Source organism: Aquila chrysaetos, chromosome 4 (genome assembly GCF_900496995.4).
Source record: "Aquila chrysaetos chrysaetos chromosome 4, bAquChr1.4, whole genome shotgun sequence".
NCBI lineage: Eukaryota > Metazoa > Chordata > Aves > Accipitriformes > Accipitridae > Aquila > Aquila chrysaetos.
In genome coordinates this window covers 10276539-10292660 of record NC_044007.1, presented here as the reverse complement: position 1 = coordinate 10292660, position 16122 = coordinate 10276539, and the positions used below count along the sequence as shown (strand labels likewise).

General features: G+C 36.1%; 1 protein-coding gene across 6 annotated transcripts in view; it reads right to left on the bottom strand.

Moving 5' to 3' along the window:
- ASAP1 (ArfGAP with SH3 domain, ankyrin repeat and PH domain 1) overlaps positions 1-16122 on the bottom strand; it is a 191809-nt gene that overhangs the window by 32269 nt on the left and 143418 nt on the right. For all 6 annotated transcript variants that reach the window (XM_030010873.2, XM_041122804.1, XM_041122805.1 and 3 more), the window contains 7 exons: positions 15480-15528; positions 9237-9400; positions 7526-7659; positions 6329-6420; positions 5385-5571; positions 2840-2925; positions 627-742 (listed from right to left, as the gene is read on the bottom strand). In XM_030010873.2, coding sequence (XP_029866733.1) covers positions 627-742; positions 2840-2925; positions 5385-5571; positions 6329-6420; positions 7526-7659; positions 9237-9400; positions 15480-15528 — 828 coding nt within the window. The remainder of the gene's footprint in view (positions 1-626; positions 743-2839; positions 2926-5384; positions 5572-6328; positions 6421-7525; positions 7660-9236; positions 9401-15479; positions 15529-16122) is intronic.

Sequence of the window (16122 nt, the reverse complement as noted above, 5' to 3'; positions counted from 1 at the left end):
CAGATTGTTTTTAATTAAACTTTTGCCAAGCCATGATGAAAACGGACTGATTTAGGTACAACAAATGTTATACCTGTCTCACACATGTAGATGGTAAACAGAAGAAGAAAGGCAGCTGAGAAAGCTAATCCCTTCCCTAATCAGCTTCAGTGGTGGCTAGGGCATGCTGGGTGAAGTCACAGTGCCAACCAACATTAATATTAAAAGAAGAATTAACTGTAGCGTACACAAAGCGCACATACATCCAGAGTGGAATTAATGTGAGCAGCCATTTGAAGCATTCTAACATACAAGTACTAGATGAATTTTACAATATAAACAACAAACCTAAATTCCAGGACACTTACAATGTGTCAGAAATAAAACTGCAGAAAAACTAGGGGTTTTCAGTAGTATTTTGTATTAGAAAATTTTTGTCCCCATTATCTTCTAAGAATTTAAGTTCCATTTCTTAACTGACTGCTTCCTTTAGGCTTCTTGGTGGTAAAGTCTTCATCTTTCTAATACAATTTTATTTTTCCTTTTAAAAGTTCACTTAACACAGTGGGACATAAATAAAAGTGGTGAAAATACTGGAAAGAAATTTTAGGAAATCTTTATTTCCTAGTTTTAAATAATGAACTTACCTACATCAATAGTTGGCTTCCCCCTCAAAAGCAATTTCAAACACTCAGGCTTATTATACATACTGCAGTAGTGTAGAACCGTATTACCCAATGCTGTTTGCTTATCCAGGTTTCCACTAAACACAAAAGAAAAAAAACAATCAAGAAAAGTATACTATGCCGTGCTTTTCATTTCAGATCTAGCATCCCTATAAATAATAAATGCATAAATACTTTACTGAACAAATATGAAGTAGGAGGAGAAAAATATTTTTAAACTAAAAATTACTTTCAAAGACTACTAAGAATAGTTCCCAGCATACTGGAAATTCCTGAGCTGTGGCTGAAAAGGACTGAGCATCTACAAATGTTCATTCAAGGAAAAAAAAAAAACCAACAAAAGTGTGAAATTCAAATTGGGAAACTCAAAGATTCAAACCTAATCCTTTGTAAGGTCATGCCAGTTGTTTTCCACCTGCCACTTTACTGGAATTTCTTTTTCAAACATGCTAAATTAGCCCAATAAAGAGTATCTGAAAAAATCATTTTGATACAGTTAGGTTAATAAGTCCCACGCATTCAAGGAACTATAAAGAAGGTGGCTGTGAGGATGCATAAGAGAGTCATAAGAAGGAATACAAGGATACACAGAGTTAGGGAAAGACAAACGGTGCAAAGGGGCTCAAAGGGCTTTTTAAAACTGTACTTCCTTCAGTTTTCAATTTTTAAAACAAGATTTCTCAAAGAAGTTACTGACATATTGGGATCAATATAATACATTTATAAAAATGAAAAGAAAAGCTTGGAAGATGACAGCTTTTCCTCCACTCAGTATTACCCATACTGAACAGTAGGTGCAGAGCCCATATGGTTGTAAAGATGCTCTTAAAGTTGAGATTGAGACAAAAATACAGACAGCTGACAGAAACATGTAAAAGATGATAGTCATCTGAAGAAACTATGAAGCTTCACAACTAAACAAAATCATTTTAAATAATCATGCAAAATAACAAATCCTTTAATAATACTCAGAATAATAATCTGGGCTTCTAAAACATTTTCCAAATTATGATCTCAAACAGCTTGCAAATATAAGTATCTTAGTGTTTATTTTATTTTTTACTTCAATAACACTCCTACAATAGTCAGCACTCCATTTAACATGAGGGAGTAGTGGTAGAATAAAGTTTAAGTGAAGGTTACACAGCTAGTCCACGTAGCCCAAGAGATGTTGTCAGGAATGGAACATGGATTCCAAGTCTGTCCTGTTACCAGAAGACCAAACTTTCTCTCTAACACTCCCTACGTACAACGCTACATAAACTATGAGAGAGGAGAAGGAAAAGAAATAAGTATTCACCGACTGCATTTCAATAGCAGGTATGATTTGCTATGCTGATGGAAAAACAAAAATTAAAAAAATCCTCAAGCCTTCCCCCCGCCAGCTCAAACAAGTTATGATGAATCTTCTGTGTTTCCCCAACCCTCCTCTCTCATCGTTCTGTAAAAACCACCATCTGACACAGGAAGCAACTGCTGCTTCTTTCACTTAATAGCATACTATAGAATTGGACTGGAATTGATCTCATTTAATCATTACCTATATTGTAAAATGTATAAAAAATAATGTTGTACCACTACACCATGCAAATTTTTTTTTTTATTGTTTTCATTAAGTTTTTTTCACTTCTATGGACACATCTCTTGACAACAAGGAATAGCTCAGACAACCTAGATGTTGAAAATTACTAGTTAAGAAGACTATGCTCTCAATAGCTTTAATACAGCTTATTAACTATTAGAACAACTTTTTCAAAGTCAGTCCAGCTTCTATTCATAATTATCTGAGAAAGCTCCTTGTTTTCTACTCTTACAATTTCTTTGCATGTGTCCTGTATTTGGAACATTTAGTTGTCATCCCTCCTTTACCTGAACCATTCATTTGCATTGTTTCATGTGTTCTAAATCAATGCTCTCTTTTGCTCTACATAGTTTTTCCTTTCATCCTATTTTTATGTAACTGCTTTCCATGTTTTTAATCTACATTTCTTTCCCTCTCTCTACTCATTAGGAGCACAAAGGTCAACTCAAAGGTATTAAATTATGCTCTTTTGAAACATATCTAAGGAGAACGATTGTAAGTGATGAGCAAACACTGTCCAAACCACTGCAAGGACAGCTTTGAACATCTGCATTTTTAATGCACAATGTGATGAAAAATGAGCAATCCATACCAGTTTTGTACAAGGAAGTCAACCAGATGGAGAGAGGTTTGGTCAGCAGTCCGGACTGCTAAATGAAGTGCTGTTTCACCTGGCTCCTAAACACATGTAAATAGAAGTTAGATTTTTGTGTCTTACTTCTGCAAAGCTTATAATATCAGACCTATGGAGATATATGTCACTCACTCTTTTACAACTCTTTCAACAGAAAAATATTAGGAAATTATGATGAAAACAATTATTGCCTTTCTGATCTCTAAAAGACACCATGTGCTTCAAAGGAAGCGACATCACACTTTCTGAGATCATAGCCTTCTCAAAACCAGTCCTTTTTCCCAGCTGGATGGAACAATCCTGAGGAGCCTTTAACCATTTTAGTTACTAGTAATTAAAAGGGATCCTGTAAAGGAATACTGAGTGAGTTTACAGTACTTGTTGCTTTATGACACCTTGGTGAGCATCAAGCATAGCCCACAACACTATTTCCTACAAAACCGGGGGGGGGGAATCACAAAAATCATAGTCCTACAAACATTAAATCTCTTACAGAATCACAGAATGGTTGAGGTTGGAAGGGACATGGGGAATTCATCTAGTCCAACACCCCTGCTCAAGCAGAGCCACCTAGAGCAGGCTGCCCCGGACCATGTCCAAATGTTTTCGAATATCTCCAGGGATGGAGACTCCACAAGCTCCCTGAGCAACCTGTGCCAGTGGTCGGTCACCCTCACAGTAAAAAAGTGTTTCCTGATGTTCAGAGGGAACCTCCTGTGTTTCAATCTGTGCCTATTGCCTCTGGTCCTGTCACTGGGCACCACTGAAAAGAGCCTGGTTCCGTCTTCTTTGCACCCGCCCTTCGGGTATTTATATACATTGATAAGATCCTCCTGAGCCTTCTCTTCTTCAGGCTGAACAGTCCAAGATCTCTCAGCCTTTCCTCATACATCAGGTGCTCCAAACTCTTTGTGGCCCTTCGTTGCACTCTCTCCAGTATGTCCAAGTCTCTCTCGTACTGGGGAGCCCAGAACTAGACACAGTACTCCAGCTGTGGCCTCACCAGTGCTGAGTAGAGAGGAAGGATCACTTCCTTCAACCTGCTGGTAATACTTTGGCTAGTGCAGCCTGGGACACCATTGGCCGCCTTTGCCACAAGGGCACACTGCTGGCTCATGTTCTACCTGGCATCCACCAGGAAACCCAGGTCTTTTTCTGCCAAGCTGGTCTCCAGCTGGGTGGTTCCCAGCATATATTGGTGCATGGGGTTGCTTCTCCCCAGATACAGGGCTTCCTTCTCCTTGTTGAACTTGAACTGAATCATACTTTATTTTCTATACATATAACATGTATATGTTTAAAAGTTGCATAAGAAATTAATTTAAACCCAGATTTCATTAACTCCTATTGATCATAAAGGGCATTAAAAAAAAAAAAAGTATATTATAGTACATATATTTAGAATTAAAGTCACAACTTTTTAAAAAAACATGACTTTAATAAACATCAGAGAAAATTTACAGCGGAGAATACTGCTATAAATGTCCTGTCTGCAGACTACATTTCAATTGGTGTTCATACCCTTCTAGGTATCACCGACTTTAATAGCTGAGAAACACTAAGGAGCTAATTCTGTGGTAACTGCTCTGGATGACAAATATAGAAAGTTTACCTTGTAGTTAGAGAATTTGTAATGTGTTTCCATGATAAACACTCTGTGATATCTCAAGTGCCGAGACTCTATGGAACTTATTCCCTCCACTCAATACAGACAGGCACTCTGTCCTTTGCCAAGTTAGCTATTTTCACAGAACTTGTTGAAAACATTCTCTGAGATCTCTCCAAGTTGGGTTCAAAAGTAACAGGAAAAAACATTGCCAACCAAGTGGTTACACAGCACCAGTTACCTATAAAAACAGGTTACGTTGCTCTTGAGCAACATTTCTACCTGGATACTTGAGGTCAACCTGGACTATTTTTTTTGAAAAACTGTTACTGACTTCAGAACAAAGATCGAATATTCAGAACTTTATTAAAAAAAAACAAAAACCCAAACTCTCTTCCTGGTTGAAAGAAATTGTATGTCTGTAAATGTTTCGTCAGAAGCTGTGAAGGCATCAGATTTACTCTTTCCTCATACAGAGTAAACAGAGACTTGTATACAGTCAATGTGTTCCTTCAGCAACTACTTTAAAAGCAGATATGATACTGTCAGTGGTATCAGGTGACCCTGGGTTATAAAGTCTAGCCCTCTCTCTTTGGGCCTATTCCTAAAAGAAACTTACTGCAGAACAGGTGCTTTTCAACATACTATAGTTGCACCTAGAACAGTGTATGATATTACTATTGCATTTCACACTCCTTTAGACCAACTGATGACAACAGATACAGTCGTCTTTTCCCTCCCCACAAGGATGCCACGTTAAGGAAGGGAAGAAAAAACCCACCATTTTAATCTGTTATTTCTCTTGTTTTAGCATCTAAGGTAGCAGTCCCAGGTCCTGGACATTTTACAAATACACATTATTTAAAATACTCTGCTCTGTTTACCTGATAAGCTTACCTGTCCAGGCTCTAACAGTGGCTCCATTAGCTCTACCCCCTCTGCATAGACTTGAATTAGTGCAAGTAAATCCCTGGATTTGACAGCCTCAAGTAATTCATTCAGTTTAGCTGCTGCAGATGCACAAGTCTTCTTAGAGAACTTATGATCTACGTATTTAGCAGTGATAAATTCTTTACGTGCAGTCCTGTGGGGTATGAAAGAGAGCTTGGTTTAGAAATTTTTAGAAAAATGGGTCAATTGCTTAAACTTAAAATCACCTTGCCAAACTCAGGACCTGAGAAGAAAACTATCAGATAAAGAGTGTGTTACTTACTATTATAATGCACATCTTTCTTGCAAACAAGCCCAAAATAAGGTACATATTCAATTTTACCCTGCCTTTGTTACATGCGAAAATTACTCTGACACTGGGGACTAAGACCAAAGAAAAAACAAAGCCTGAAGTGTGATTTCTCATGGAAACATATCTACATGTTAAAAACAAGATAAGCATAAAAAACATGCTAAAAACAGAATAAAAGAAAAAATACTAAGTCAGCTAGAAAACAGCATAATAGGTTAAAATGTCTTCTGTGGCAAAACCACACATGTTATGCTCTCTGTGTGACTCCTACACCAGGGAAAGGAAGAAAAACCTTGCTACCATCTCAGGACAGTACCTGAAGCTAGCATCATGTAGTCCAACTTTGTTTATCACTTAAAGCTATACTACAAAACTCAGAAACATTCAAGATTCAAAATAATGAATCTTGAAAACCAAACTTAAAAGCTGAGATGGCTAGAAAGTGACTACATGACAAGAAACTCCACAGTTGGAGTAAAAACCCCCAGTCTTCTGCCATCCTAGCCCTCCTGTGGCTTCATTACTGTTTAAGACATTTTACATCACATATATTCCACAGTAAACTTATTGTTAAAGAATTTAGAGATTCAAAACTTACATATCACTTGATGGACTGGGTTTAGGTGAAGGACTAGGTAAATTCCCTTCCATAATATCATTAAAACTAGTATTTCCTACATTCTTGGCCAGCTGCAATAAGAAGAAAAAGAAAAAAATGTATATATATGAGGGTGGTTTTCTGGGGGGTCTAACAGCAACCTAATAATTGGACTACTGATGTGTATTTTCCACACTATTAATAAAAGATGGAACACACAGGATTGCAAAATTAAAGCATGATGATTACATTTAAATATAAAGCAATTAAAGAATTTTTTCAAGTATGAGTCCTATCATCCCAGAACTAATACAATAGACTTCACAGTCACAGCTAATCATTTGTATTTCAAGACAGTCTGCCACCAGTATAGAAACAGAATGAGGAGCTAGCAGCATGAATACTGAAACAGTGCTAGTACACTGATCAGGAAGTTACTTTTGGAAAGCAGCTCAGACCTACTGGGAAGTCATGCTTAATAAAATTTGATTTAAATTAATAGTAACTTTGCAAACAAGATTTCAAAAAGAGCACTAGTGCTCATGTTAAACTTATACACAAATCCAGAATTGCCTTCGAACTTCTCTCAACTCTCCCATACAAAATTTCTGTAACAAGTGTCTTCTCACAGGCCAAACACAGCTGGGGAGATAAACCTGGTGTAACTGGGGGTGTTTGTTTGTATTTTTTTCCCTTTTTTTTTTTTTTTTTTTGCCACATCAAATTCCTTTCATAACTTTAATGTTGCAGGGTTTCTTCCATCAAATTAAAAGATTCATCCAACATTTTTCTGACAAAATTAGCAATGGTCATTCTCACTTGTCAAGTTAAATTAGCTTTCACTTTTTTTAATTACATGAGATTTTAGACTGTCCTGATTTAGGGAAAAGATTAGCTAATAACAGACAATATTTTGATGGCACTAATCACAACTTATGTCAATATTCATTCCACAAAACCTCAGGAAATGAATGTGAGAAGTGACAAGTAGTCAAAAGCATCAAGAATACATAATAGTAAAAACCCTCCTGTAAGATACACACAAAAATATGAAGATGACATTCTGCAAAACCCATACCTTGAAAAAAATTAACTGTAAATTATACATCTGAATGTTTCCTATAAACAAGTCAACATTTGACTAAAAAAAAAAAAAAAAGAAAAAAGAAAAAAAAAATCCAAATTAAAGAAACTTACCAAGAGTTCAGACGTTCCTAATTTGTCTAATTCCAAAGACTGGATTCGAGAAATATGGACACCCATTTCTCTATGTATTCCAGAACACTCAATGCAGGTTAAAATGCCCAAATTAGTTGACAACCATGTCGGATCTGTAGAATTGAAAAACAAAATATTTAATCAAAGTCCAAGAAAAGGTTTTCAATGGTGGTAAGAAATCCCAATGTATTCTGAAAGGATTCCTCGTTTAATGTTTTAACAAATGGAAATAAATCTAAGAATATTCCATACTGTTCTCCAAACTGCAGTGTAAATTTAACCACAAATTGCAACCAAGGGAAGTGAGATTTTCAGATTTAGGGACAGTCCCAAAGGCACTGAATTTAGTCTTATAAATCCATACTGAATGACCATATTTGAATACATTTAGGATTTGTTTCTTGTATAAAGAAGGTAAGACTTTTGTTTCCTGTTTTTAAAAGGAACAGATCTTCTAAATTCCACTGTTGGTAACCTCTGAAGTTTTAATCTCTACTTCTTAAACTTTAAAGAGTCTTTCTTCATTAAAGATTAACCATAGCATTTTCCAATATGTAGAATTGTAGAAAATTTAAGGAATGCTGGCTACTCCATCAAATTAAAAAAAAAAAAAAAATACAAAAAACTGCTGTCATGGAGGAGATCTGCATGTAATATTGGAATAGATCTTATACTATGAATGCTACATAAGAAGCAAGACCAGTTTTTAAGGAAAAGAAAAAGCTCCTGACATATTTTTTATACATACATGTCTTCAAATTAATCTCTTCCTTGATCTTAAATAGTAACTGATAAGGCATTAAGTCAAGAGTTTTACAGCAGCAAGCTGGGGTGCAGGAGTGAAGCTTAAAACTTCACCATAAATTAAAAGATGAATGAAAACTGTAATCCGAAGGTTCTATAACTTCACATGATGAAATAACTGAATGAACCGATTCCAGGATTTGACATAATTATATTCCACTTTGTATTTTTATCTAGGTATTTCTTATTTGGATCAGTTCTACATCAGTAAGCATCTTCAAGATACATACTATCTACTCAGTTCCAAATGAACATCACCTTCTTGAAGTATCTCTTTAGATGTGAAAGCTGTAACAGCTGCCAACTACCACATCAATTCAGTGGCTCTATGACAAGTTGAATTCTCAAGCTCTAAGCAACATACAACTGACCTGTAGCTCTGTACTTCTGAAGATAGAATCTGATAGGATTCCAACTCTGGGTCTCATTCTTTGCACAAGACTACTTACTCCACCTCTGAATATTTTTGATAGTGCAATTCCAGTAGTCTCATGCCAAGATAAAACCTCAGAGTAAGATCCTGGCCAGGTCAGTTTTTCCACAATCATTGTCTAAGCATTACTCACTTCTACTTAGTAGCATGCACAGGATCAGTGATGCCAAGCAACTTCCATTCAAGTGCAACAAGCATCTAGAGACAGTGCAACAAGAACAGTTCAAACTCCAGAGGGGCTTGAACTGCTGGAAGTAAGCACAGACAACACACAAAAATATTTTAGTGAATTAAAAGGAACTAATGTATGAAAGTCATATTTGTTCTTTTAAAAACAGGTTGAAGACTGATCAACACACCATTTAGAAAATTAGTTTGCACTCTACAAACACTTATTTAAAGAAATTACTTTGCTCCCAACACGAAGTTGATGACATGAACAAGTTGAGATACCTGGTGAGCCACAATCACAACAGACTTCATTTCCGGGTAATCTCTGTATGTCATCAATAATGGCTTTTGTCAGATCCTCTAAACTGTTTTCCCCTGTGCTCTGCTCTCCACGGAATGCCATATTTAATGCTTCTTCTTTGCTGTTAGTCAATACTGATATCCATCTAGCACAAGATAAAGACCTTAATGAAGATCTGCATTTGCAAATACAAGTTAATCTATAAACTGTAGAAAGATTGTCAGGAACAAAATATTAGTGGGAATATAAGGAAGGACTGTATTGTGGGAGAGACTGAGTGGGGGAAAAAGTCAGAGACAGGAAGGAAAGGTTTGAGAAAAGCTAAGTAAGAATGAGAAAAGACAAAGAGAAAAAGTCTTAATTCTAAAGTCCCTTTGGTAAACAATTTTAAAGCCAAAGCAGTACAGTTCTCAGGTTCCTCAAATAAGCAGAAGCTGTGGAAGAGAAAGGGTGCAATTAAGCTCCTGTAAATTTAACTGCTTTAAAAGTTGGTGCCCAAGATCTTCCTTAAGTCTCTCCCATTATTAAAGGAGAAAATTATAACCACTACTTTCTCCACTGTGCATCTCTCTCTTCATAGAGGAGACAGCAGGCACATTTTTGAATGTGCTGATGTCTAGTTGCCTTTCAAAATGCAGGTCTCAGTGCACTAATCAGAGTCAGACTGTAATGTCCAAATTAATGAAAATTGCCATGGCAACAAATGGGGTAAAGAAGAGAAGATGGCAGGAGAGTAACGATATTGATAGCCAACATAAAATTTTTAAGAGCAACTGCTGACTGGAACAAATCAAGACTCTTTAATGATACTTCAGGCACCAGTTTCCCCTGCCTCCCCAACCACTCTGCAAGTTTTTGTTTACACAATAATGTTTTAATTAAAAACAAACAAAAAAACCCTCTCAGTCATTGCTACCCTGCAGGCGGAAGTAAAGAGGGGAAAGCAGTTATGCTAAGGACCAGCACATTGCAGATGCAGTGTTGCCTAATTTAGAAAAAGAGCAAGTTAAAAAAAAAATCCTCCCAGGTATAGTGATTTTAGATGTTTTTAGATCTACTGCAACTAAAACCTAAAATATTTCCATGTAAAAAACATGTAAATTGGCAGTGTTCTTAATCCATCTCCTGTTTACAATATCCCAGTTATCTGCAATCATCAATCTTATAAAATGTGCTAAAATGGCTATGGTGATCTAAACAAACTAAGCACAACAGATTGAAATTCATGATTTCTCACTGAAATAATAATGCAGAGACAAACTTTAAAGGATTTCAGAGAGAAATTTATGTATATAATCTTGCAATACAGATTCAGAGCCTGAACAGGTATATGAGCACTGTGTATTATATACTTCATACACATATGTTTTTTAAATTTTTATGGGCAGAGAATAATCTGGGAACTTGTACTTAAAAGAAAATGCTTAAAAAATATTGAAAAAATCAACCTTAAAAATAAAAGAAATTGAAAATTTGAAAACAAATTTGCTCCATAGTTCACATGCTGAAAACAATATTTACATTAATGTCTCTCTAGTTATATGATAAAATACAAGAACCCACACTAGATGGCATTCTTCTGCAATTTTTCTGACGAAATCCAATGTTATTAAAAAAATAAGCGGCAGTATCTTGCTTCTAATATTATAGTAATGTTTGGTTAAACACACAGAGTAATCATTACACTCAGACAACATTTATTCTGACATTTGTTGACAATTTCTTTCAGGGTTACAATTTGATTAGTTTGTTAAAAAGGCAGAATTTGAATAAAACTCAACTATGCAGTAACAATTAAAAAATTATTAGATGCAATTAAAATAAACACAACATGACTGAGCCAGCTGTTAGTTTGATACAGATTTCCACATTACGAGTTTCTAAACTGTAAGAGCAATAACTTATTTTGGTTGCATTTCCTTAGCTAGAAGGAACCCACTGTCCAAGGCTGCATGTCATTGGTGTCATCTGTGAGACAGTCAAAGCAAGAGGCACCACAGCGTCAGCTCTTCCCAGTCATCAGCACAAGGCCCATTTAACACAAGCATAACAACAGACACATTCTTAATGACTGGTGCTATTTATACAAGAAGTGCCCAGTTGGTCGCCAGGCCTTCCTGCCAGGCTCTACACTCAAAAATAAACAATTCAAATCAGTAAATACAGTACATTAATTCAATGTCAATAGTTTATAAAAACTGCCTTATGACTGCTGTTCTTCCTCTTTTTTTCTTATCTGTACTAGTCTTTTTTTTTTTTTTTTCCTTCCCTTTTTTAAAAAAATGTATTTGCTTTATTTCTCAATACCACCAGTGTCAAGACAACAGTCAAAAAGCTGCTGGTAATACTTTGTAGTGTTCTTTCAAATAATTTAAAAATTACTCAAGTCTTACAGAATTGCTTTGTCTTCTAATACAATAAGACGGGTTGTCCAATCTTCTACTACACTTCTTTTTCTGGATCTCAGGAGTTTCTTATGATCCTTTAAGGCATTTTGTTTGCTGGAGATTCCCAGTTTTGAAGAAACTCATGAGGCTACACAAAAATCTAGCATCATGGGTGACTTCTGGATCCAATGAAGGAAACAGAAGTATTCATTAATCTCAGACGGATCAGACTTTCACTCAGATTCCTCTTATTTTTCTTCAGTATTTCTAAGCCAATAAAAGTCGTCTCATCCCCATGTGTTCTCCCCAAGAATAACAACCAGTCTAATAGGGTTTTTGGTTTGCAATAAAAAATTTATCTCTGGTTTTTTCTGACAATCGCTATTGCAACATTGATGTTTCCAGGTAAATGCATAAACAGAACAAGAATAGCATATTTTTCAAATATTCAGAAACAACTTTTTTGTACAGAAGAAGCAACAGATAGTATCAAGACCTTCCACCAACTCAGCCTTCCCAAAGTAAAAAAATGACTGAAGACTGTTGCTAAACACTAGTCTGAAGTTAGATGTGTGTTTCTTCATAGCAAAATTTCTGAATCTAGCTTTTTTATAATCCAGGTGTTTCCTACAGAAATGAATATACTCTTGACCTTCAAAAAGAGAGTAGAAAAGAACTAAAAGGTCGTGTCCAGAGTATGTTTGGCCCTATCCACGATATCAAAAAGTAGAAAACATCTATTATTGTGTATCTTAAAAAAAATAAATTTAGTTATTTTAGAGATCTGAGGTTATGTTTCTGATAATATACATATAATTATATATACACACACACACATAGACACACTTCCCCCCCACCCAGCACACACTGTACATTATCTACAAGAGAAACTAATAATCCACTGAGAATTTTGAAGGACAGTCAAGCAGCAATTAAAGGTCAACAGACAGCTGGCCGGATAAAAATCAAGAAATGCACTGGACTAAAGGAAATGTTTGAGAGGAAGCAGTAATAAACCTATAACAGAATGTAGGCTTCAGCGATTTGTATTTTAAACCATCTGCTTTTTAAAATTATTTTTATAAGTTGTTTGAGGATCTATTTATGGAAGCAGTTTAAAATGATCACTAGGGATATGTATGCAAGGTCAGTTAAACTAGAGTATAAAGAAATGAATCTTGCTTTTTTCTCTATTTAGATGTGAGTCTGGAAGGAAAGCAATTTGAAAATCTGTTTATGCATTTATTTTTCAACTGGTGCACAAAGAAAAAAAGACATAACAGAGGCAGCACTAAAACTCAGTGGACAAAACACAAGATGGAGAAGAAAGGGTCAAGAGAGGCACACATATACAAGTCAAGTGGAAATTGGAACAAGAGGATGACAACTCTAACCAAGGAGCTACATCACATAGTTCCTGCACAACACTTAAATCAAGAAGGTTGGAAGTCAAAGGGTGCTTTTTGAATGACACCTTAGATAATAAAGCTGTTTAGGACCTACTCAGTGGCTGCGCAAGAAAAACAAAACATTTGGTTATATTGTAGTTTTTCATCAGCACATTAACAGTCACTCTGGTTCATGAACTTCAATTAACTAAAGATATTGCAGGAATTTCCCTAAATAAAAAAGAAAGTAAGTTTCCATATATACCATTACTTGGGTCACTAAAGTAACTTTCTGAAACAGAACGCTTGTCTGAGTAACATTACAATACCTTTTTGTTGGTGGCCTACAGTGCCAATACAGGCAAAATACACTTAGCTTCTATTAGTTTGTCTGCATGTATTCCAACACTTGGATGCAACTAATGTCTCTTTAGCTAAATGAAACTTTTGAAACTTGCAACAACATAAAAATACTATACTCCACTCTACACTGCACTGGTGCGGCCCCACCTTGAGTACGGTGTGCAGTGTTGGGCACCTCAGTATAAGAAGGACATCAAACTATTAGAGTGTGTCCAGAGCAGGCCGACCAAGATGGTGAAAGGCCTTGAGGACAAGACTTATGAGGAGCAGCTGAGGTCACTTGGTTTGTTCATCTTGGAGAAGAGAAGGCTGAGGGGTGACCTCATCGCAGTCTGCAACTTCCTCAAGGGGGGCGGCGGAGGGGGACGTGCTGATCTCCTCTCTGGTGACCAGTGATAGGACACGAGGAAATGGAACAAAGCGGAATCAGGGGAAGTTCAGGTTGGACATTAGGAAAAGGGTCTTCACCGAGAGGGTGGTCGGTCACTGGAACAGGGTCCCCAGGGAAGTGGTCACGGCACCAACCCTGTCAGAGTTCAAGGAGCATCTGGATGACACTGTTAGTCATATGGCTTAGTTTTAGGTAGTCCTGTGAGGAGCAGGGAGTTGGACTCTATGATCCTTATGGGTCACTTCCAACTTGAGATATTCTGTGATTCTATGATTCTGTATTCCAGTACAAGTCATTTTCTCAGCCACTGGACTAAAGTGATAAACCAGACTTCAGTGGTAAACAAATGGTAACTATGCTTCTAATGGGAAGCAAAAACAGCCTGGAGTTTCAAAAGAGTCCAACAGGCAGCCAGTTAAACTAAATTTACTGACCTGCCAATCAGAAGAAATATGTTACTAATGTATTCTCCCCCTACCTTGCTCATGCATTAAGACAAAAAAACCCAAACCAAACCAAAACACACTTCACCTTTTAAACCAACAAATACAGTAAAAACTAATCTATGAAATATACACAAAAACTTATGACTCAAATGCATTACTGATCAGAAATAAGAGTATTTTATCTTGACTGAGAAAATTACTAGAATAATTAAGTTCCAGATTGAATGCAGTAAGCATGACTAGCAAGTCAGCTTTGTGTTCTAAGAGTCAACATAAAGCTGTGGGAGATTCTGGAAGGAAATAGCTGCATGACAAAGAACTCTCCAGCCTTCTCATTTCACCCATGCCTTCCAACGTTGAAATCTCAATGCCATTGCCTCCCCACACTACCAAACAACAGAAATACCCTACAAACATTCCCTGTACCTTTAAAATACACAGTCTTCCATTGGAATATGGACATGTAACAAAAGAGCACAACAGTCCTGAAGAATGAGGCAGCCTGGAAGGTTCAGGCTTGCTGCCCTCTTCACTAGTAACTTTATTCCTAGAATTGTCAAGTGATGAGCATTAGATTGTAATGTTCTGCACAACACACATTTGATGACACCAAGAGCAATATTCAGGAGGAAAAAAGTGGTACATGGTTCTTAGGACAAGAAGTAGTTTCGATGTAGCAGGAAGAAAGATTGTTTTAAAGGAAACATGCATTAATGAAGCAAGTTACTGGATTCTGAAATGGACACATCTCAGATCTGCTTTGCTGTTTATTCTAGGCCTACAGTAGAAAAGATGCATTACCTGTAAATATTTTCTATGTGTTATATGGAGATCTTTTATCTATTTATTATTTTAAATTTAAAGGAAAAGTAGGATTCAGGAGGAAAAGGAGTAACTGCAGAAGAGGGCTGACACAGAAGACTTAAGAATTTAAAATATTTAATTTGAATCCTAATAACCTGATCTACTATATCATGCCAAGCAACTGCACAAAAACCCATGAGCTGGCAGGGTATACAATCTGTATGGGTTTTTGGTTCTTGGGTTGTGTTTTTGTTATAATTTTACAAGGTTATCAGAGCCCTGTAGCGTGACACAAAATAGTTTACATTGATAGATTCACAACAGTAGAAAAAACAGACAGTAGGCACTAATTCTGCATTAACTGAGAAAACTATTTCCACTGTTATGCGCGATTTTATACACCTCTATCGGCAAAATAAACTTGAAAAAATGTAAACATTCTTACGCTACGTATTCCTGTTCATCTTCTGCTTGAAAGTGGTATGTTCTGTTATCTGAAATAAATAAATACATATTTTCATTTGGCACATGATAAATTTTAAAATATCAACATATTTGTTATGAAAACCTGTTTGGCAACTAAAGCCTTTAAGAGCAATTGCTCTTAACCAGCAACATTAATACTTTATTCATAGCTATGAAAAACAATTTTAAAAAAGAGAAAGATGGAAATTTTGAATTTTGATTTACACCAAATGTACGTATTTCAAAAGTCTCATGTTTAGAAATATTAAAGAAAAATAAGCACATGAATCAAATTTTGCCCTTCTGAAGTCACATCTGAAACACAAGTAGCAGAAAAGGGCAACATGACTTTGTTCCTATTACATACTTTTCCCTCCATTTGGGTTAAACTTCTTTTCACTAACCAAAGGATGAGATATGAACTGGGTATTATCCCTCACTGTAATTGTGACTGTCCTTGTAAATATAGAATGTTGGAATTGTTTGTTGTTTAATATTACATATGTAAAGACTGAAAACAGTAAGTTGACTCATCAACTTCAAAAGTGTTTTTAAAAAATCAGGCTGGATACAAATACCTGCTATACAAGAACAAAATAAGAAGAAGGGAAATCACAGGAGCT